The sequence below is a fragment of the Cydia splendana genome, chromosome 7, assembly GCF_910591565.1.
Source record: "Cydia splendana chromosome 7, ilCydSple1.2, whole genome shotgun sequence".
NCBI classification, from domain to species: Eukaryota; Metazoa; Arthropoda; class Insecta; order Lepidoptera; family Tortricidae; genus Cydia; species Cydia splendana.
Genome location: NC_085966.1, coordinates 20,847,797 through 20,870,934, shown reverse-complemented (window position 1 = coordinate 20,870,934; position 23,138 = coordinate 20,847,797). Strand labels below are relative to the sequence as shown.

Below are 23,138 nucleotides of genomic sequence, written 5' to 3'. Positions count from 1 at the left end.
CTCCCCTCACGCCACCCATCCCGCCCCTAGATACAATGACGATACAACAGCGCCACGCAAGAAGTAGCGACTTAAATGAACTAACAGGACACTGATTTGTAAAACGTATTACTAAATACTGAAAAAAATCATGCTGCATCTCATAGATGGCGTTAAAGTTAAATTGGAAAAATAAATGAAACATAGTGCAAATTAAATATTCATTTTAATGAAGTCAACTCTTATTTCAATAATATTTAATTATGAGGGTGTAAATACAGTTTATATTTAAACAAATTAATGACTGCAAGTTTTCTATAATATCATTATTTATTAGGTATACTGTGCAGGTATATCATCGATATTTATTAAAAAAAAACCGGGCAAGTGCGAGTCGGACTCGCGCACGAAGGGTTCCGTACCATAATGCAAACAAAAAAACAAAAAAAAAGCAAAAAAAAAAACGGTCACCCATCCAAATACTGACCACTCCCGACGTTGCTTAACTTTGGTCAAAAATCACGTTTGTTGTATGGGAGCCCCATTTAAATCTTTATTTTATTCTGTTTTTAGTATTTGTTGTTATAGCGGCAACAGAAATACATCATCTGTGAAAATTTCAACTGTCTAGCTATCACGGTTCGTGAGATACAGCCTGGTGACAGACGGACGGACGGACAGCGAAGTCTTAGTAATAGGGTCCCGTTTTACTCTTTGGGTACGGAACCCTAATTAGGGCATACCGGTACAAGTGCGAAAAATAGGTAATTCGCACATGTATCATACAACGTTTTACAGTACATAATATGGCCCTTTAAATTTTCGACATAGTTACGTAATGTGCTAATTATCGCACTAATGCGGTAAAGTAGCACCATATTGTAATAGTACTTACCTACATTACGTTTACAAGTGCGGCAAATAGGAAAATCGAAACGAGTGGCGATAAATTCGAACACGACCGAAGGGAGTGTTTTGAATCGACACGAGTTGCGAATTACCTATTGGCACATGTATCGTACAACGTTTTACAGTACCTACAGTCCTACATACTAGGGTTTGCTCCCGGGAAATACCGGTACCGAAAGTACCGGGAATTCCCGGGATTTAGAGCCAAGCAAAGAACCGGGATTTCAAAATTAAATTCCCGGTACTTTCGGGATTTTCGGGACTAATATTTCCGGTACAATATTTGACTGTTTTCTGTTACTTAGCATGAAATATCATGTTTTTAAAAAAAATACATTATATAAATCCATTGCTGACGCTAATACTTTTACGACTGACCATATATTAAAGCAAAACAAAAATAGTCAATGGGTTTGACAATGCCAACAAAATAAAATAGCTTATTTTGAAACTATACGAGTGTTTCTACGATAAATAATTTTATACGAATAATTAGTTAGTTGTATACTAAATACGAGCAAAAACTAGAGAGAATTGTGTTATTAATAAAATATTTCTTTTAATTCGAATACGGTATAAGAAACTCTTATTGATAATCTGAATGACATTTTAAAATGAATTAAAATATGATAGTGACATGTCCTCTCCTTGGTAAATTCTTAATTCTGGCTGCAACAACTTCTTGATCCTTCCTATTGATAATTTTATTACCATTTTTACCTACTCACATGCAATTTTGCACATTTATTCAAGCCCCTTATCTTGTCTAGAATACAACATTTCGTAAACGTAGCTCTAACAGTTATTCATAAATTAACGTTTTAAAACCGGCATTTTTGTGACTGACTGACTAATAGATCAAAAACCTAACCCACTTCGAGCTGACCTAGAAACTTGAAATTTGGCACTAAGGAATGCAAATCGGTTATTTTTTGTATGGAAATAACCGCGGTTTCGGTTAATAACCGATTATTTCCATAGAAAAAATAACTGATTTGCATTCCCTATTTGGCACCAAGGTAGACTATTAGGAGTTTATAGAGGGAACAATCTAAAAAAATAAAATTATTGATAATTTGATGAAGAAAAACATATATACTTATCGATAATAGATGACTAATTTTCATTTATGGTATCAATCGATCAGGTTTGTCTTTAGGATCAAAAGTCTATATGGGATCCATTGCATTAAAGGAATACAAAAGTCAGAAATGATAGTCAAAGTCCGACAGTCGTACTTCACTCGCGAAACGCCCCGAACAAAACGATATGTGACCGTGACGTCAAGGTCACAAAGAGTCCATCTTGAAGTATGAACAAAACAAGAAAATTGCGATTTTGTCGGTGAAATATTGCGTTTATGTATATAGTTTCCATACAATCTTTTATTGGATAAAATGCGAGGAATCGAATCGAATGGTAACTAACTGCGACAATTCTTCGACCGACGGTTTTGTCAGGAAGCTCTTCTTCCACATTGAACGATATTTGTAACTGAAAATAAAATATATTGTATGTGTTAGCATTTACAATTTGTCACATCATGTACAGTCGACGTCAAAGATATGTACCTATTGCAGCATACTCCTTTGTAATAAGGTGAAAAATGTATACATATATTTGACGTCGACTGTACATATAAAGCACCGGTGGTAAAGAACCAACGAGAGAAATAAAAGTAAGACCCTGTATAATGACTACGAATCGTGTGATAAATCAATTTACGATGGAATTCTGGCACACGAAGTTGAAACAATGTTATTCTAGCTAGGTAGTTAGTACAAAAGGTAAAATTGTTCTCTGCTCTACAATCAATAAGCATAATTAGCATGAATCACCTACCTCATGGGTATCTTCTTCCTCTAATATACTAGGAACCCGATAAGTGTCATCCACCTGTGCAATGCGTGGGTTCAAAATGTTTGAGCCGGTCGCCTCACTGTCAAAACCAAAATTAAATAAATGTATGATGTTTTACAGCACATATGGACTTTACCGCACTAGTGCGATAATGCACACACACATTACGTAACTATGTCAAATATTTAAAGGGCTAGTAGTAGTAGTAAACTCTTTATTGTACAAAAAGACATATTAAAAATAACATACAATTAGCAAGAAGTACAAAGGCGAACTTATCCCTTTGAGGGATCTCTTCCAGTTAACCTATAGGGCTATATGTACTGTAAAACGTTGTACGATACATGTGAGAATAGGTAATACGCAACTCATGTCAACTATTTTTCGCACTATTTTTTATCATCAAGTGATGATGAACAATAACAGCCACATTTTGCCTCTCATTAAGCATCCGGACAAATCTGTCGGTCGAAGAATTGTAGCAGCCAGTCATTTCTTTACAACATCACTCAATTTATAAATTAGTCCATTACTATTTCATAAATTGATCATGGACCCGCAAAACGCAGCATTCCAGAAATGCAGTTATTTCGAAAAGTGAGACAGACTAATTTCAAAATTTTTATGTAGGTACCTATATTATAACAAGTGATGACAATGGAGAAAACTACTTGAAAGTAAATAAACCATTGTGCTGGTTACAGGTACAGTCGGCGTCAAATACTTTGTAGCAACAAAGTAGCCAAATAGTAACATCTAGCAAGTAACATAATAAAATTGCGGTTTATGACGTAAGTATTAAAAAAACTGCTTACTAGATCTCGTTCAAACCAATTTTCGGTGGAAGTTTGCATGGTAATGTACATCATATATATATTTTTTTGTTTTATCATTCTCTTATTTTATAAGTTAAAGGACACACATTTTACCACTTTGGAGGTGGTCTCTCGCGCAAACTATTGAGTTTAGAAAAAAATGATATCAAAAACCTCAATATATTTTTTGAAGACCTATCCATAAATACCCCACACGTATGGGATTGATGCAAAAAAAAATGTTGAGTTTCAGTTATAAGTATGGGGAACCCCCAAAATGTATTGTTTTTTTCTATTTTTGTTGGAAAATCCAAGTTTCAACAGTACCTATAGTTCTTATAGTTTCAGAAAAAAGTGGCTGTATATACGGACGGACAGACAGACAGACATGACGAATCCTTAAGGGTTCCGTTTTTTGCCATTTGGCTACAGAACCCTAAAAATGCTCTATCACAGGTAAATGAGAAATTGAAAATGGAAATAATTGCCCAAGATTATTAGTTTTATTAAAATAAAAAATCGGTCAACACGCTCAAGAAAAGGAAATCATTTACTATTGTGTAGGGTAGGTATAATATAAAATAACTACCAGTTCATTAAAAAATACGTAAAAGAATAACGAAAGTACGGACAATCGGTAAATCCCGGGATTTTAATTTCCGGGACTTACTCAGGCAACCCTATTACATTCTATCAGTGTACATTTTTAGGGTTCCGTACCCAAAGGGTAAAAACGGGACCCTATTACTAAGACTTCGCTGTCCGTCCGTCCGTCTGTCCGTCTGTCATCAGGCTGTATCTCATGAACCGTGGTAGCTAGACAGTTTAAAATTTCACAGATGATTGAATTTCTATCGCCGCTATAACAACAAATACTAAAAACAGAATAAAATAAATAGTTATGCAACAAACGTGATTTTTGCCGTTTTTTGCATAATGGTACGGAACCCTGCGTGTGCGAATCCAACTTGCACTTGGCCGGTTTTTTTAAATTAAGTACCTCTTGGAGAATATCAAATAACTGATGAGGGCAATGTATCTCGTACGATATTATTGATTGGCGACATTTTATTTAGTTTTCGGCGAACATTTGCTAAGTAGGTAGTACTAATACTACTAATAGCCATCTAGGAAAATAAGTACAAAATATGTCCAAATAATTGAGAATATCAATTCAATTCATAAAAAGATATAAGCATCTGCACTGATAGGAAAACAGTAGGTATCTAAATCTAACTAAGGTCTTTTCGTACGCCGCCGCTGTGAGTACTTGAGTAGGTAGGTATTTGTGACGTTATCTATGAAAAGGGACCTTATTGTCGATGGCGCTTCCGCCATTATTAACGATGCTCTGATATAAATACCACGCCGTGCGACGCAGTGCGTCGTAAGCGCCATAGACAATAAGGTCCCTTTTCATAGATAATGCCACAATTAGAATTAGAACTTACTCGTTACTTTGAATGTCAGTGGTTGATGAAATCGGAGATTCCATTTCCATATTTTGCAGTCTGTAAATAAAGATAAATTGTAGTAGTGTATTGTGTTACGTAGGTAGGGCTAAAAAGCACAAGTCAAATAATTATACTCACTCGATGTAGTCTAAAGATATAGTATCATGTTCGGCTGTGAAATTATCCAATTTTCTTCTTTTCCTAGAAAGACAAAAAAGTAAAAAGTTTAGACGCATGACAAATCACGAGCTGAGGTTCGAACCCTCGATAGGTGGATGGATTGCTAAAAGAACGCTTTATGCGTCTAATTGTGTGCGTTACATGTATCACTGTGTGCTCGTATTTATAGGAAGGCCCACTACACCGCAACCGCGTAACTACGACCAACTACGACTCACGGAGACGCACACATAGACGGCAATGTTTTCTGTCTTTGCCGTGCAAGGCAACGGCGCTAGTGCCGCGTGGTGTAAACTTCGTCGCGAATCGCGATATCCTTTTAAGCTATTTAGATGATGACAATGTTTACCGGTAGATGGAGCGATTATTAATTTTTAGAATGTTTCAAGTTATATGGATTACTAATTAGTACGATCAAGTATATATTAAATTAAGTAATAATTACGTATTTCACTGTGTAATAAATATACATTTTTACTTACGTTAGTTCCATTGTTTGTTGGAATCTTCCGAGTTGTCTTTTTCGAGATGTCTTCTTTTTATTCAATTGCTTGTTACCCATTATAACTTAAAGGTTTTGGTGCACACGGTATATCACTAGGACACACAACACAGCACAGTTTTTTATAAGTAAATCTTATATTTGTTTTGGGGACACCTAGTACAGGTCCGTCTGGCACGAGCGCTCAGCCATCACTGTCTCATTTCAAAAGACGGACGGAGATAGAGCATGCAGGCCGGAGTCGGTATTTTGTTACGATAGAATTAGTTGATGTTTATTTATTTTAAAAATATTGCCTCTAATTATCGTTTTTCTAAAGCTGTCAAATTACTGTTATACTTATGATTGATTTTTCTCCTTTTTTTGTTTCATAGTGTCACATAGTAAAGAAACGAGTAAAGTTGGAGTAAAAATTCGAATTGGAGGTTACTTTGGGAATAAATTGTATCGAGCGAAGTGTTATGAATCGTGTATCGAAAGCTGTGTTATTAAAGATAATATAATCAAGAATTATATTTATTTTTCCCACGTCTACAAATATCACCGTTTCTTAGAAAAATAGGATAATTATTGGGGTATTTTTACATTTCTGGCTCAGGGAACGGCCTTAAAATATTCTAGTACACTAAAACTCTGATATCGTTTTGGTAACAATCTAATAGTAACAGAGTAAAATATGCATTTAGCATACAACACTTTACAATAATTGCGATGTTTACAATATTTATTAATTCTGTTCACCATCATCTAGTTTAACACACCAATAATAAAAGTGTGTATTACAAAATCTTTGTTTAAGGTTCACCTTATGTAATTAATTACAGGTACTAGATTTTCTCGTACCTGTTAGCGGATTTTTAATACCCATTACTTACTCGAAATTTCTTGATTACTATGAATATTTTCACTCATAACTAGATACGTTCTCTGTTGTCTAACATACTCATTTTAATGATAACAATAAAGAGTGGTTCCAGCAACAATAAAAATTGTTGGCATTACAATATAATTGCACACTAAACAAAATATTATTTGCCTGTAACGAAAAACTGTTCTGTCCACAACATGAGCTAACTGCGGCCCCCCGCACCCCTGCGCCGCCGCCCGCAACGCCCAGAACATTCTGTCATTTTCACCGAAGTCCGGACAGAGTTCATTTCAAGTGTCGCCAATAATAAATGAATCAGGTTGCATTCCTGTTTAGATCACCGGTTTTAGCAAAAAAAAGTGTCTGTGTGTAGTGAACAAAGGCGGACGAAGCGAATTTCGGTTTAATTGAAAATTTATACATATGTTGCTAATAGTGATAAGGTTATATTGGAGTGTTCTGTTTGTGTGTTTTGTTTGCTACCAAAATGATCTCTGTGTTATATTTGCCATACGCTCACTAAAATTGCGGCCGATAATTTATGTTATTACTACTAAAAATAAAACGAATTTAAAAAAGAAAAGTTTGTTTTTATTTTACTCATAGTAATTATTTAGGAGTGAGATTTTTCTGTTTTTGTTTCAGGCCACCACACCTATACCATAAACATCATTATTGCGGACTAAGCCAATGTAGGTACTTACTGCCGAGTTAAACAGAATAATGTTAAACACCTTAGGTAAGTCTTCGTCGCAACAAAAGCATGTTAAAGCGAAGACTCACCTAAGATATTTAACCTAACTCTGTTTCACTCGACATTATATTACAATTTCAGTCCGCAATAATGATTTACTGAACACAAATATAAAACCCGTTAAACTCTACAATATATATAGTAAACAGAAGATACTGTTTATTTCATGCCACAACAATTATTTTTAACACAAACATAAATCTGGTATTCTCCAATACTGCATATAGTAAACAGAAATTGTTGATTATTTCAGTCAGCTAAAATTATACTTAAAAGTAATAAAAAATCTGGTGTTCTTAAAACTACGGCGTTTCAAGTCCGCAATAATGATATTGAACACTAATGAAATACCTGATAAACTCTACCCTGTCCTATAATGATGGCTACAGATAGATTTTGTATACTACACAAAGATTATTTTCTACGATACTAGGTAAGTGGGTAATAGGAACTAGAAATGATATTGTAAAGAAGTAGAATTTTCTATTAATGTGTAAAAAAAGTCTAGTTGTCACATATAATACAATAAAATCAAGTTAAATTTACAATATTCTGGTAAAGAACACTAGATTTTTTTCTCCGTGTATGACGCCAGAAACATTCGAAATAGGTTAACTGGCATAATAATGAAGGGGCCTAAAGTAAAGTAAATTTTATTTGTAGAACACAGGTGATACAGGTCTTAAGTAAAAATAGTTGAATACAGAGCTCTGTGTTTTGCCTATTGGCGTACAAATGTTATAAAACTTAAAAACTATAGTGACTCTATGGTATTAATAAATTCTTACAATTAGATTAGCATATTATCAGAAGCAAAACAATTAACACTTAAGGTATTATTTATACATCATATGTATTAAAGATATAACATATAAAATGTATAATTCAAAACGCACAAACATTAAGTAACGTCGTGAATTAAAAATAGAAGTAGAAAACGGCGCAAGGTCACAGTAGTGTTCTATATTTGAAATCCAAATCGGAATACGCAATATTCATTTGATATTTCAGGATATTCCGGACGACTTCCTGCGTCAATGACGCACAAGGTTTAAAAAAATCGGTGTTTAGTAAGAGTACAAATTATTTGTTAAATTATATGTGTGGTTTTATATAATGCGATTATCAACTTCATTATTGAGTATAAATACCTAAATATTTATTAGACCTATTTGTTTAAATGTAGATTATTTTAATTGACATAAGAGATTATTTTAATCATTTTAAATAATTATATAATAGTAAACCACCATAAGGTAGTTTCACATGCCTCACTATGTTGTTTCCTTGACCTGCCTGACCCCTTGAAACATAAAAATAAATATCAAATTATCTTATATACCTACAGCGTTTAAAAAGTTCCGATAAATTGGTATCTACGACAAACGCCTAAAAGTAAATACACTTCAAGTTAGAAAGTCATACGTCAAATATATATATACAAATGTTGTACTTATGTATAGTCGTATACGAACAGGTTCATAGTTCCTTACAATGATCCCAAAGTTATATTTTATGTTACGATCGGAATTCTTCTACGACATTGCTCGCATTGGAAATGTAGCCCCGGCCATCAAAGTTTTATGCCATATATCAATTTTACGCGCGCAATAAAATATCAAGAGCGCGGGTGTTACAGTAAATGCAACTTTGTAATAGGACCATTTTTAAATAAATTATAACGAAATCCTTTAGTACCGTTTGGTAACTAAAAATTGGTAACCAGCTTCGAAACGGGAAAGAAATGCCAATTTGTAACTGGCTTCAAATTGGGACTTTTCCATTACCGATTTGTAACCACGTTTGGTAACTGGCTTCGAAACGGGAAAAATAAATCCCGGGTTGTAGCTGGTTACAAAATGGGACTTTTGAATTACCGATTCGTAGCCACGGTTGGTTAACAAGCTTCCAAACGGGAAAAAATATCCCGCGTTGTAACTGGTTACAAAATGGAACTTTTGAGTGGCTCATTAAGTTGTATACAGGGTGCAAAGTTGAGATGGAGCAGTAAAGGCAGCTTGCTGTCACTCGAAAATGGTCTTCAGAAACCATCTCTAACTTTTTAAGTGGTGACAATTGGCATTTACAGGTTTTGATAAAATGTACAGTCAGCGAGAAATTATCATTAAAACTTAAAATAAACGTATGCAATGACAATAAGTCTGAAGTGCTTTCGTATGTACAGTCAGCCAAGAAAGTGGTTTACCACTTTTCGACTCTATCATCTGACCGTACACCGTTCTAGCCTCGATTTGGTAGAATAAACTCCGATCAGTAACTCCGGCCCAATACGTAACCGGCTACAAACAGGTAATTTTGGATTCCCATTTTGTAGCCGGTTACAAAATTTAGTAACCAAACGGTACCACTCTGGCCCAATTCGTAACTGGCTACATACAGGGAATTTTATATTCCCATTTTGTAGCTAGTTACGAAATTTAGTTACCAAATGGTAACACGCTGGCCCAATACGTAACCGGCTACAAACTGGGAATCTTGATTCCCATTCTGTAGCTGGTTACGAAATTTTGGTTACCAAACGGTACTAAAGGGAAATAATTCGCAATGAACATGCAATTGTTCGGCGAAGCGATGGCCGCTGGTGTGAACACAATAGGGATTGACCGCAACGCAACTGAACCTAGCCAAGATGACAATCGATCGTTTGCGCCGTAGAAAACGAAACGCCAATGTCTCTCTGTCGCATTTATATGGAAGAGGGATAGAGAGACATTAACGTTTCGTTCGCTACGGCGCAAACGATTGACATCTTGGCTAAGCCCTCTCGTAAAGATCGTAGGGAACGATTAGATGATGATGCACACATGTGCATTTATAATCAATAACATCAGATCATGTAGGTATGTTTTGGTACCCAATACGCAATAGGTAGCGAATGAGTTCTTAAAATAAACGGCGGCCGCGTTTGCAATTCTAAAACAATCCTTAAAACGGAACTGCGACGTAAAAATATTACGAGGTTTTAAACATTTAATTCCTTTTTTCTCCGTCGTTGTTTGTTAGCTTTTACATTTTTATTTAGTTTTAAGCCTAACCTTGACCGTATATAGGAACTATACATGAATGAACATACCTACAATAATGGATTTAAGGACTAACTTGATCGCCCGGACCAAAGGGGCTTCGTAACAGTTCGTTTCAGTTATTTTTATCCTATCCTACAATTTACTGGTAACTAGAGATACGCACAAAAAAAAAAACAGATCAATTAGGCGAATATTTAGTACCAGCTGTATTTCTTTTGTAGCAAAAAAATATACAGACAACAGGTTTATGTATAATATTCAAAGAATATTTCCTAGCCAATTTGAGTGTCTCGCTGCTGGGCAAAGGCCTCTGCCCTGCATCTATATATCTCCTGAATTTGTGCTTCTTCCGGCCAGTTGTTAAGGATAAAAAAAAGCATCTTTCTTCAACTACGTCCATCCATGATCATATTCATAATATGAACGTACTTTTGAAGTTGCTTGGGGAAAACTCACACTAGTCTGCGGAGAGTTGTTGTGTAACTTTTTCAGGGCCATCAGATTACCCAATTTCTCGAAACCACGTCAGGAATAAATAATAGCCCGTTTTTCAGGTCAGGTAACGGCTCGATTTTGCGTTTTACGCAATAGAGATGCGACGAAAACAACATTGGTGGAAAATTCGGAGAATCAAAGGAGCCGTGTGAATCTAATTGTTTGAACTATAAACGACTAGGCAGCAGGCAGTCTAGACTAAGGTCTGCTCTGCAGAACTATAAAATTCTCTCTTTAAAACAAGCTATGTAACTTGTGCAATGTATGTTGCTGGATCAACTATTCTGACTCACACTTTCCAATTCAGGCTACATTACTCTGTGATTAATCTTATACTCACTTTTCTTCAGCAGTCTCCTCCACTGGCACCTGGGGCGCCAGCGTGTTCAGGTCAGGCAGCTCCACTGCCATAGTGTCCATAGCCATGATCACTGTTCACTGACACTGTCTATATTATGTACAGTCATTCACTTGGCCAAGTTTTGGCTAGAGAAAACACATCCGTTTATTGGATTAAAAGATGTTCCTAATACAAGAAAAGTAAGATGAAGACTGCCATTCCACTGAGGTGGAGATGAGAGGAGACGCGCAGGAATCGATCAATAGGATTGGTTGTAAACCAGCAGAACGGAGAAGAGATCTGGATTGCACCCAATGCTATCAGTTGTTTCACGGACGTCACTCATTTCTGCTCATCTCCGCCCCAGTTGAAAGGCAGCTGAAGATAATTACTGGTCTGTAGTTAACGCCGTTTGCGCAGTACAGCGTCATATTATAAATATGAGAAGAGTCTGAAGCTTTACGCAGTGTACGGGGTTAACCGGAGACCAGAAGCGTAAGTTTTGTGGTCTATACTGTTATTCCATTTGACATCGTTCAGGTACCTACCTACTCACGACAAATTTTTAGCGTCAACTTGTCCATGTCTCAAGAGCTGTTTAATACTCATTGGATAACCGCCTACAAATGAAGTTGAAGAGTACTTAAAGGACATATTTGTAAATACAGTCAAGATTGCAATGATCAAAGCTTAACGCAAGAACGCACGCGACGCGATCTAATCGCAAATCGCGACGCGGAAGCACAATCCTACAGCAATAGTAAACTGAAGCCGAAATGTAAATGTTTACTCAAACGTTCCAGAATGGTTTACAGTGTGCAAGTCTAGGAAGTTTACGTTGGTCGTAAATAGTGACCCTCGAATGTTGTTAGCGTGGGCGTTGGTAATGTAAGTGGGTTACGGTCGGAAAATCCCTGGTGGGGTTTTTAGAAGAATTACTTAGGTATTGTTCTAATCTACTTAATTTATTATCTACTATAAACATAAAAAATAATTTCTTACTTTACATGTAAGTACTACGTACTACTAATACTATTAACAAATAATTTAATCACAAAAAAGAAATGCTTGCAGGAGTTCACAACCTTTTCTGCGTGGCTTGACGCAGTCATAACGATAAGAATCCTCTCTTTAAATATTCCTTGCTAGTAGAAAATCCATAGGTTTTCTTTGCTGTACATATGAGAGATTCGTCCGGGCCCTTTGACATCTCCCCTTTAAAAGGATCCCATCCGATTGGAAACTCCAGCTTATGAAATAATGGAAGACAATAAAGTGAATTTACCCAGCGGCGGAGTACAAAAATTCGATAATACAAAAAGGATTACAACGAAACCGCGACGTGACTAAGTTAGCAACATGCATGTAATTTATTTCAATACTCTAAATTATATAACTGAACTCGTGAGAATTAAAATCAGTTATATGTTAAAATTCTATATACTCGGCATGTTCAGTTAGTAATATTTTATTCCAAGGATGCATTAGCGTGTCATTGATTTTGAGGTATAATAAAAATTTCCGTGCGTCGAATCACAAACTATAATGGCGCTCTATGTGAATTGTTTTATGGAAATTCTAACGTGAAAATATATGCGTTCCAAACATAAATCACGGCAATATAAAGGTATCAATAAATTCTCGACTTCAGAAGTACGGGGTCGGAATATTGAATTGGGGGGTTCGGACAACTTTAGAAAGATGGCAGGGGCATATTGAAGATTAGATGGGCACAGGTAGCCGTGCGTATATGAAAATGTGAAAGATGATATTACGAATCATACGACATCTGTCTTCTTCCTCGCGTAATCCCGGCATTTTGCCACGGCTCATGGGAGCCTGGCGTCCGCTTGACAACTAAACCCATGATTTGACGAAGGCGCTAGTTTTTACGAAAGCGACTGCCATCTGACCTTCCAACCCAGAGGGGTAACTAGGCCCTATTGGGATTAGTCCGGTTTGCTCACGATGTTTTCCTTGACCGAAAAGCGAGTGGCAAATATCAAATGATATTTCGTACATAAGTTCCGAAAAACTCATTGGTACGAGCCGGGGTTTGAACCCGCGACCTCCGGATTGAAAGTCGACAAAGTCGTATGCTCTTACCGCTAGGCCACCAGCGCTTACGACATCTGTAGAGGTACTGAAATTATATAAGATAGATTTTTCAGTGGTCGTTCCAGCTCACAAAACTAGGCATGGTAAAATGTATATTATTTAAATGCTTAGGTATATTTAAAACAGGTATTACTAATGTATAAAAAAAAGTGACAATGACATTGACTCAGCTCAATTACGTATGTCATTGAATTTTCGCGTGGTTCCCGTGTCGGATATCTATTATTATGTAGTTTAGAACATATATACGCCTACGATTAATGCGTACTTACCTACTACCGTAATTTAAATTCTCAGCACGTCACTGTGATTTTTATAAGAATTTAAACGTGCATGTATAAAAGGGATTCATATCAAAATTTCTTTGGTCGATCGGTCCTTCTTACCTATATTTTTATTTTTAAATTTGCCGCATTTTACTACTGACAAATTGGTAGGATAAATGGTTCCAGACTAAATATGTGTATTAAGCGAGAAATTGAAACCTAAGCTAGCACAATGTAAGTGCATATACAAACACGCTAAAGCGGTTCGACTATTTTCCTACGGCGTAGTGGCTGTCACGTGGCTCCCTTTTAGGGTTTCCCGTCCTCGCGATACATCGTGTATGTTGTAATGTGTTTGGATAAATCAGGAATAGGTTTATATATAGAAGGGAAAGTCGAAGGAAGAGAGGGAAGCCAAAAGGGGCATGCACGGATCAAATAAAGGAAAAAGTGAACGTTGAGCCGTATCAGGCCGTCAAGGAAAAGGCTTTGGAAAGAAATACATGGAGATTGCTTCACCGACAAGAGGATAGATCAAAGTTTATGATGAAATGGGGTTATAAGTAAGATAGATAGATAGATAGAATATAAGACGGTTAAATTAAATATACAGAAATTGATCTTCATAAACCTTGTTTTGAACTGATCATCGGGCTAGGTATTAGTTGTGCTAAGAAACAGAAGTGGTAACGAAACTGCCTCATAAAGGTCAGATTCACCCTTCACCCTTGAGAGATTTCATTCTTGTAGTATAAAATAGCACATTACAGTGAAGAATCTTCCGTCTGAACCGTCTGAATTCAGTATATTACGCAGAGAACATAGTGAAAACGATCTTCTGTTGGATTTTGTTTTAATTCAACTTATGTTTTAAACCACTTATCAATTATTTTGCCTAGATCTTTTAATCGTTTACCTACTTTCGTAGTTTCACTCAAAATGATGTAGTAAGAATGAATCATATAAAATTGGTAAAGCACGACAGTTATGTTTATGCAGATATTTAAGACGAAACAGGAGCTGAGTTTTAAATATTTTAGGTAAATATACCCGTCTCGCTAACGGAAGCGGCACCTAGAAGTAGTGCGATAAGGACAAGGTGAAAAATCCTGCGTAAAAATCTCAAAAATCGAGGTTTCGTACTCCTCTGTTTCCTCCTCCTAAACTTAACCAATCGTAACCAAATTTGGAAATCTAAATGATTATGAAATTATCTGTGTCGGACCGTTTTGCTTTTTTGGCTAATTGATATCAGTTTTGAATGCCACGCCTCTCATTGCGGCATAGTCAATTAGGCCATTTTGGCCATTTTTGAAGGGCTCTAGCGCCTTAAAAAACAAAAATATCAAAAAAAGCAAAACGGTCCGACACAGATATTGACAATATTAATCTGTGTTGAAAAAATCATTGCTCTAGCTTCAAAAACCACGGAGGAAAACGAGGAGTACGTTTGTATGGAGAAATGACCACTCCCGTTGGCTCTTAAGTGTTCAAAGGTTTGAGAAGGATGGATATGTATATCGACCGTAGCCCGCCGTGTTTATAAGCATACCGTAAACAACTGTGACCTTCACTCCAATAGCAATACCGGTGGTTTTCGCGAGCCATTTCCGAAGTAGCGTAAAACTATAAACAAAACGGCTGATGATAAACAAGTTGCTGTAGAACTTTAGGACCGCACGCGAATATTTATATAATGTCAGTGTATTTCGGTAAATAGTCGTTAAATTATGGCGCCGTTGCAAAAATAACTTGTTCGTAAAATGAGATCCAGACGTAGGTACTTAATATTCTAATCGGATATAGGTACTTATTACAATTTATTTTCTTTTATGTACCTTTCTCGTAGCAAAGCGTCTTAGCAGTAAAAGAAAACCCTTTGGATTTCTGGATTTTTATTCGTAACAAATATAAAAGGAGGGCATGAAATCTTTCTACCAGGTTTGGGCGAACGAAAAACGTAGGTATGTGACCTCTGAGGGCCTACCCACAAGCCAACATCGAAAAGCCGAAAATCGTTATTTACCAACGATGAAAACGCTCTTGCATATTCGAGCGACAGAGACGATAACGTTTTTCAATGTACCGATGTTAGCAATAGGCCCTCTGATCTAGAAGAAGAGCGTTGTTTAAGTGTCTCACGTGTCGACTATACTCTTAGCACAGGCCAAGTAGTGGGTAGCGTAAATAAAACCGTCAACATTATGGTGAGCGTAAAGTTAAATTTACCCACAACGCGCAGTATTTTCAGTTCCAAACAAATTATTTCGGGACAGTATACGCCATTCATCACAAAACAATGTTTAAATTAGACTCCTGGAAATGCTACAATAGTTACCTAAAGTTATATTTTTTTTCACACTTTATGTTTAACACATTACTTTAATATAGTGTTTTTGGGGCTAGTTTGTGTATCTGTAACTACATACCGGTCCGGCCTAGTGGATAGTGACCCTGTCTGCTAAACCGATGGTCCTGGGTTCGAATCCCAGTAAGGGCATTTATTTGTGTGATGAACACTAATATTTGTTCCTGAGTCATGGTTGTTTTCTATGTATATAAGTATGTATTTATCTATACAAGTATGTATATCGTCGCCTAGTACCCATAGTACAAGCTTTGCTTAGTTTGGGGCTAGGTTTGATCTGTGTAAGATGTCCCCTAATATTTATTTATTTATTTATTTATTTATTTATAGACCGATCGATGTATGCTATTATATTATAATGCAATGCTACTCAGTGTTGAAAGTAATGATTAAAATGAAATTAATATACATGTACTTGTCACTTAGTACTCTCATTCAATATGAGTACCTGTTTCTTGCATGTGCACGTTTCCGATATTGCACCTAGTTATGAGTCTTCTAGCTCGGCTACATCAAAACATTACTCATATCAGATGACAACTTTGGGAAGCTCGTATCTCAATAAATACGAAGTGGAACTGATATTTATTCCGTTCCATTTAAATCCAATTTCTAAAGAAAATGTAATGCGGTGAGTGTTTGTGGCAATTATCGTTTTACGTATGAGTAAGATGCAAGTGCGTATAACCACGTGCTTGTATTATTTATCTACATTCCAATAGGTTTCCGGAAATACCTTTTGTTCCTGTATTATTCATACGTATTTGTTAGATTAGCTACGAGTGTGATACATTGGAATGATTTTACCAGAAGCGGTATCATGGTTTCGTCACTTTCGCACTTACATATTTGTTAGAACGTGACAGGCATGGTGACAAATGATAAAAAGCCGACCATCTTAGCCCTACAACATGGAAAAAATTTCGTCATTAGACTCATTAGGTATCGCGTGTATCGATTCGTAAATTTTAAATTCTTCATAACACGCACAGCCTGTGGATCTAGGTTCGTTTGTTTTATTTTGACGTCAATTTACATCGTCTCTATACAATCGCCATCAGATATATCGGTGCGGCCGAGGTGTTCACAAATATCTGAACAAAGCCTCTAATTATCATGACGTTAAATTGCATGTTCAGATATTTATGACCACCTTGGCCGCTCCAATATATCTGATGGCGACTACCGCAGGCACTACTTTCGTGGCATTTGAAAGGAGAGATTTCGGCATGCGTTTTGCTTCGACTGAATTAAAAATTTCCAAGAAATGAGGTCACGTATAACCGAAACCGACAAGCGTGTATGAAGAATATTATGAAATTGAAAGGAAAAAAGGGGTCTTATCAACTTTGTACCAAACGACTATAGTTAACTGATTTGGACTTATTCCTATGCCCATTAGATTACCTATCAAATATTGTTAAACCGAAGGTATGCAAGCGAAGGGAGTATTAAATTCAACTGATTTATTATATAAATGTTGAATACCTAACAAAACCTATGTTATCATTGTTGTCATTTTAATAGCTAAAGCGTGCCGTCATGGCACATGCGTCATAATTATTATATGCAATAATGAGCCGGTTTAACTAACAGACGTGATTGCAAATAATGTTTTTTGGTTTCGAATTAAAGTAAGTAGCTTTATTTATGTTTATTTACATTCATAACTACCGCTTTATACACCGTGTTATTATTGAATTCCGTTAACTTCGGGGTATGGTTAAGTACGTTTAAGAGAACTAAATGGCATAGCTAAATTAAAAAAAAAAATATTTTTTGCGTTTTAATTAAAAAAAAAATAAGTTTAAAAAGTAATTAAATGTAGCATGTAGCGTTGTTGTAACACGAGCATTACATTTAACTCAACCAAACAATTGAAATCTGTGACATATCAATGTCATTTCGAACGTCGATCGACCGAGATTGTACTTAAGTTTACTAGGAAATGTATGAACTCATTCCACAGACCAACCCCTATAGACCGAGCTTATAGGACGACTCGCGGCCACCGCCCGTATGGTGTATAGGTCAAATATAAGATTGTTCGCGCGCCGGTCCGATCAGTTGCGCCCAAGGTTACGACCTGTTAGCAGCGTGCACGAGTCTAAGAAAATAAATCGTAAACTATTGAATTCATTGGGAAATCATGGGATATTGCAGCGTAAAATGGTGTGGCAAGTCATCTAAGACATCTACTTACGAAACAGATGGAATAACATCCCACAGGAAAGTCAAATTCATTATTTCATTGAATAATGTTTCTTGTCCGCGGGGTTCATTTTATACTGGTCGTAAGCAGAGGCGAAGTATGTCCGTCCCTTTTTGTCAACTTGAAAATGCAATGCGCTATCCCTTTCCCTTTCGACTAGTGATGTGACGATGATGGTTTTTCAGTTGCGGAAACTTCGTGCTTCGTCATACCGTATTGTACCATTTTAGACATAATATATAGGTAATATGTTGTGTAAGTTTTTTAGAATCCTCTAGGCTGGCCTGGCGGAGCAGTTAGGCCGCATGTCACGAGATGGACCTGATGATGAACTTCAAAGAAGTGCGAGGGAACTCGGTGTTGGTTTGTGATAGACATATGTTGTATGGGTTTTTTAGAATCCTCTAGGTGAGCAGTTAGGTCTCATGTCACGAGATGGACCTGATGATGACCTCCAAAGAAGTGCGAGGGATCTCGGTGTTGGTTTGTGATAGACATATGTTGTATGGGTTTTTTAGAATCCTCTAGGTGAGCAGTTAGGTCTCCTGTCACGAGATGGACCTGATGATGAACTTCAAAGAAGTGCGAGGGAACTCGGTGTTGGTATGTCTTAGACATATGTTGTATGGGTTTTTTAGAATCCTCTAGGTGAGCAGTTAGGTCTCATGTCACGAGATGGACCTGATGATGAACTCCAAAGAAGTGCGAGGGATCTCGGTGTTGGTTTGAGATAGACATATGTTGTATGGGTTTTTTAGAATCCTCTAGGTGAGCAGTTAGGTCTCATGTCACGAGATGGACCTGATGATGACCTCCAAAGAAGTGCGAGGGATCTCGGTGTTGGTTTGTGATAGACATATCTTGTATGGGTTTTTTAGAATCCTCTAGGTGAGCAGTTAGGTCTCATGTCACGAGATGGACCTGATGATGAACTTCAAAGAACTGCGAGGGAACTCGGTGTTGGTATGTCTTAGACATATGTTGTATGGGTTTTTTAGAATCCTCTAGGTGAGCAGTTAGGTCTCATGTCACGAGATGGACCTGATGATGAACTTCAAAGAACTGCGAGGGAACTCGGTGTTGGTATGTCTTAGACATATGTTGTATGGGTTTTTTAGAATCCTCTAGGTGAGCAGTTAGGTCTCATGTCACGAAATGGACCTGATAATGAACTTCAAAGAAGTGCGAGACAACTCGGAGTTGATTTGTAATAGGCATATGTTATTGGTCCATTTGAATATGTTTTCAATACAACCTTCTATGACCTTAATAAAACGGACAAAAGAAAATAATTGTATGAGATTTTGGCGACACTTTTTTCTCGTATCGAAAGAGATTGCGATTCTGAGTGGAAATAATATAAAAATTCTAAACTTTAAAATTCATGTTCTGGGTAATTTAAACAGAAATGCCCTAATAAACCTTTCAGGTACATTGTTAAATTACTTAATGAAATATTAAATTAATCAATATAATTATTAAGTAAGTTTACTCTAAGTATTCTAAATTGGTAACAATTTTACCACAATAAATTTCGGTATCACTGGTAGCAGTACCCACTACCTGTAATGAACATGTCCCATCCCTACGCTTGCACGTGTCAGCGCGCCATGTTTGAAACGACCAATCGCAACGCCGTGAGCACCCCTCCCGCACCTCACAGTTTGGTGATTTGCGTCGGGAACAAAATGGCCAATATTAGGTTTCTAGAGGCGGTGTTCTGTGACTCATTCTAAACACTAATCAATATGTAAACCGGCCCTAAGGCAAGTGTACACGCTTGTAGAGGCCTTATAGGAAAAAAATAAATTATTGATTATCTCCGAAATGGAGTTAATTAGAATATAGGTGTCTTTGAGAAAGTTACTTGATTTAAGCTCAGGAATGCACCCTTGAAATTAACGGAAATCAAAAAAAAACACAGTGTATTCATAACTACCGTCCAAGGCATAATTAATTAAAAAAAAAAACGATCTGCACAATTGATACCTGTCTGTATATACAGCAACAGCTATGTTTATATAAGAAATGAGTCGCTGTGTTAAATAGTGACTAAAACCATCTGACATATTAGAACTGATTAATATCTGATATTAAGAATTGGTAACATATAAAACAGAGAGCGTTATTTTAAGCGATTTAGGATTTTTTCCGTGAAAATGTTTAAGACCGAACGAAGGAACGTGATAATTAATTTCATTAAATACACGTCCGCAAAAGTCAAATTACCCTTGCTAATTTTTAATATTAATTAATTCTGAATATAAAAACTTCGTTAAATAAGACGAAATCTGAGACTACCGATAACGGAATCACATTATGTTTGAATAGTCAAATGTTATCAGTGTAAAGATGCGGTGCTACTTGATAGATGATAAACACTATAAACAGTGATGTAAAAATAAGTGATAAATCACTTCCCGCATCAGACGTATGCAATTTGTAAGAGTAGGTTCCTCTTAAGTCCCACCATACAAAGTTTTCGTATTTTTAATTTGGACCTTGTTGTATAGTAGATTTGGTCGAATTTGGTTTGTTTGAGAAAGCAATGAAACAACACAAATGCTACTTTATTTGGTTCATAAAAGGTTCCAATTAGATTGCTATGAATATGTACATTGTAATGTACATTGAGCCTTACAAGGATACACTAGGTACTGTTGAAGATACAAGAATATTTTTTATATCTACCTAACAAATCTTGTTAGTAGATTCCTTAAATGTGCAAAAGCATTTGGCGAGTTACTAAATGCAGTGAATATTGATGAAGGATTTATGTATCATCAAACATTGGACAATATAACAATATTAAACCTTTTTTGTACTGGAGTCCTTCAAGGAGATTTCAATTTAATTTCAATAGGTAATACCTAAACACTAGTAAGAGCGTGCATGCCTAATTATGTTTATAAAATATCTAACAATTTTATTTAAATATGCTCCAATCAACGTTTTTAATTCTACTTATTTACGTTTTAATCTATTCCTTCAGAAATAAACTAATTTTAAAGAACTTTTACCTAAACAAAGTTTAATGGAGGTTGATTTAACCTATAATAAGTGACTAAGAGGTAAATAAATTAATAATAATTGAACGTTATAAATGTTATAATGGTTGAAAAACAAAAACTATTATTTAACTAATTTAAGTACTCTTCATGTCAATTTTTAAATATTGTTTAAAATAACAATGGGAACAATCTGTATGCACTATTGACCGGTTAGAAATCGGCTTCAGTGCAAAACGGCAGTAAAATTTGAAAAAAAAGAACGTTTTATTCTTAGACTTGGCTTAAAAATACTGGCCGTTTACAAACCGACGAAAAAAAAACGATTAGAATCACCAACCACTAAGAAAAGTACACAAAATCACTGGCCACCACGAATGAAAACATGCAATATAGTTTACGCGGTCGATAGCACGTCTGCCCTGCGCAGTTGTCGCGTAGTGACTGATCGCGGGCGGGGACGGCGCCACCGACGGGGAGATTACCCCGTTATTGGGGTAATGCTTAATCAATTTAGAGAGAGTGGGAAAACTTTTCAAGTCTCATTGACCGTGACCTTTGATTTTATCAACGTATTTTTAAAACTTTGCTCGCTCTGCTTTCAAAGCTTTGAGTTCTTTAACTCACGGAGATTTTTGTCGTTTTGGTGTCTTTTGTGTATATCTGTACCTACCTAAAGTGTCATTCTATGTAACTCGCTAACTATGTAAACAAAAGTCACTAGTAAATTCATCATTCAGAGACAATTTCAATATGGCGGTTTGTTTACATAGTTAGCAAGTTCCATAGAATGACAATTTACTGTCTGTATCTTTACATTGAAGATTGTGAATCTATTGCAAATATTAGAGTTTTCAAAATGATCCACACACAAAAAAAATAAACAAGACCATTTTATTTTAATAAAATACAATTCTTATTAATTAAAACTATTTAACTCAACCTTCCAAATCAGTTAAAACTACTTTGTCTCCTGAATTCAGAACACAGATGGCGCTGAACTCAAAACGCTTACGACAAAACCGTTAAGTTTAACCTTAAGGGAAATGTCAAAAGAGGAATAAAGAAAATCAATTCCCCCAAAACAGCTGAAACAAAATAATGCCACCCCCTCCCCGCCCTCCTCAGGGCGGCGCCTCATTCAATACAACTAATGCTATCCTTCACGAGGGCGGGGTATTAGAAGGAGACCGCTGTTTGTGAACGATTCCGTTTTCCGAAGTAGGATCGATCTGCAGACGGGTCCGGCGAGGAGTTGGGTGATCCATCACGATGGCGTCATTGAGCGACTATACTTTAATATGAAAGTGATTATACTCGTAAGGGTTTCAGCGGCGGTAAGGTCGTTTTTGTCACGGTTGTTGAAAAGTGACAGTAGTTAATGGATGTGAAGTATTATGAGCACAAGATGGATGGGTTACGAAGTTTTTAAGGCTTGGCGGTGAATTCACATTGCAACAAAATTGCATGCGAGGCAGAGTTTTGAAGGAAGCAAAAAAATCTCAACATAATTGCGTTTATAGTACCGATATTTGGTTTTTTCAAATAAATATTATTAAAAAAAAAAATCACATGGCCACGTACGATGTCAATGTCCATAGAGTTTACAACCTACTCCACGTTTTAAGGTTATAAATTGTATAGAAATCCATTGTTTCTCTATTAGTCGGTTACTTAGTTGGTTTATAAAAAAACTAACACTCTGTGTTGCTGAAAACAATACACATAATTAATTCAAACTTAGAACTTAGTTTGAGTTAACTAATTTAGCAACTAGTTAAAACAATATAGTTGGCAAGTTTAGTTACATCTGAATCAGGTTCCCAACTGCGAAATAATTAAGAGCTCAATTCAGATTTAATCATTTGATACGATTTTGATACGACCGTAACGATCGTCTCGGTGATTGGCGCGCCTCTCATATACAACTTTCATTTCTCGTGTATCAGTCAGATTTAGCGAT

At 36.2% G+C, this 23,138-nt stretch overlaps 2 protein-coding genes across 5 annotated transcripts in view; both read right to left on the bottom strand.

Moving 5' to 3' along the window:
* LOC134792376 (protein GDAP2 homolog) overlaps positions 1–23,138 on the bottom strand; it is a 141,809-nt gene that overhangs the window by 27,413 nt on the left and 91,258 nt on the right. The window lies entirely within an intron of this gene.
* LOC134792412 (uncharacterized) lies at positions 2,011–5,795 on the bottom strand. Of its 2 annotated transcripts, XM_063763710.1 has the most exons (5): positions 5,680–5,795; positions 5,156–5,218; positions 5,015–5,074; positions 2,731–2,827; positions 2,011–2,382 (listed from the first exon to the last, which is right to left on the bottom strand). In XM_063763710.1, the coding sequence occupies exons 1-5, from the start codon at positions 5,757–5,759 to the stop codon at positions 2,128–2,130; spliced, it is 555 nt and encodes a 184-aa protein (XP_063619780.1). In that variant the 5' UTR covers positions 5,760–5,795; the 3' UTR covers positions 2,011–2,127. The 2 variants fall into 2 exon arrangements, with proteins under 2 accessions (XP_063619780.1, XP_063619781.1); XM_063763711.1 differs by having other exon boundaries at positions 2,011–2,827.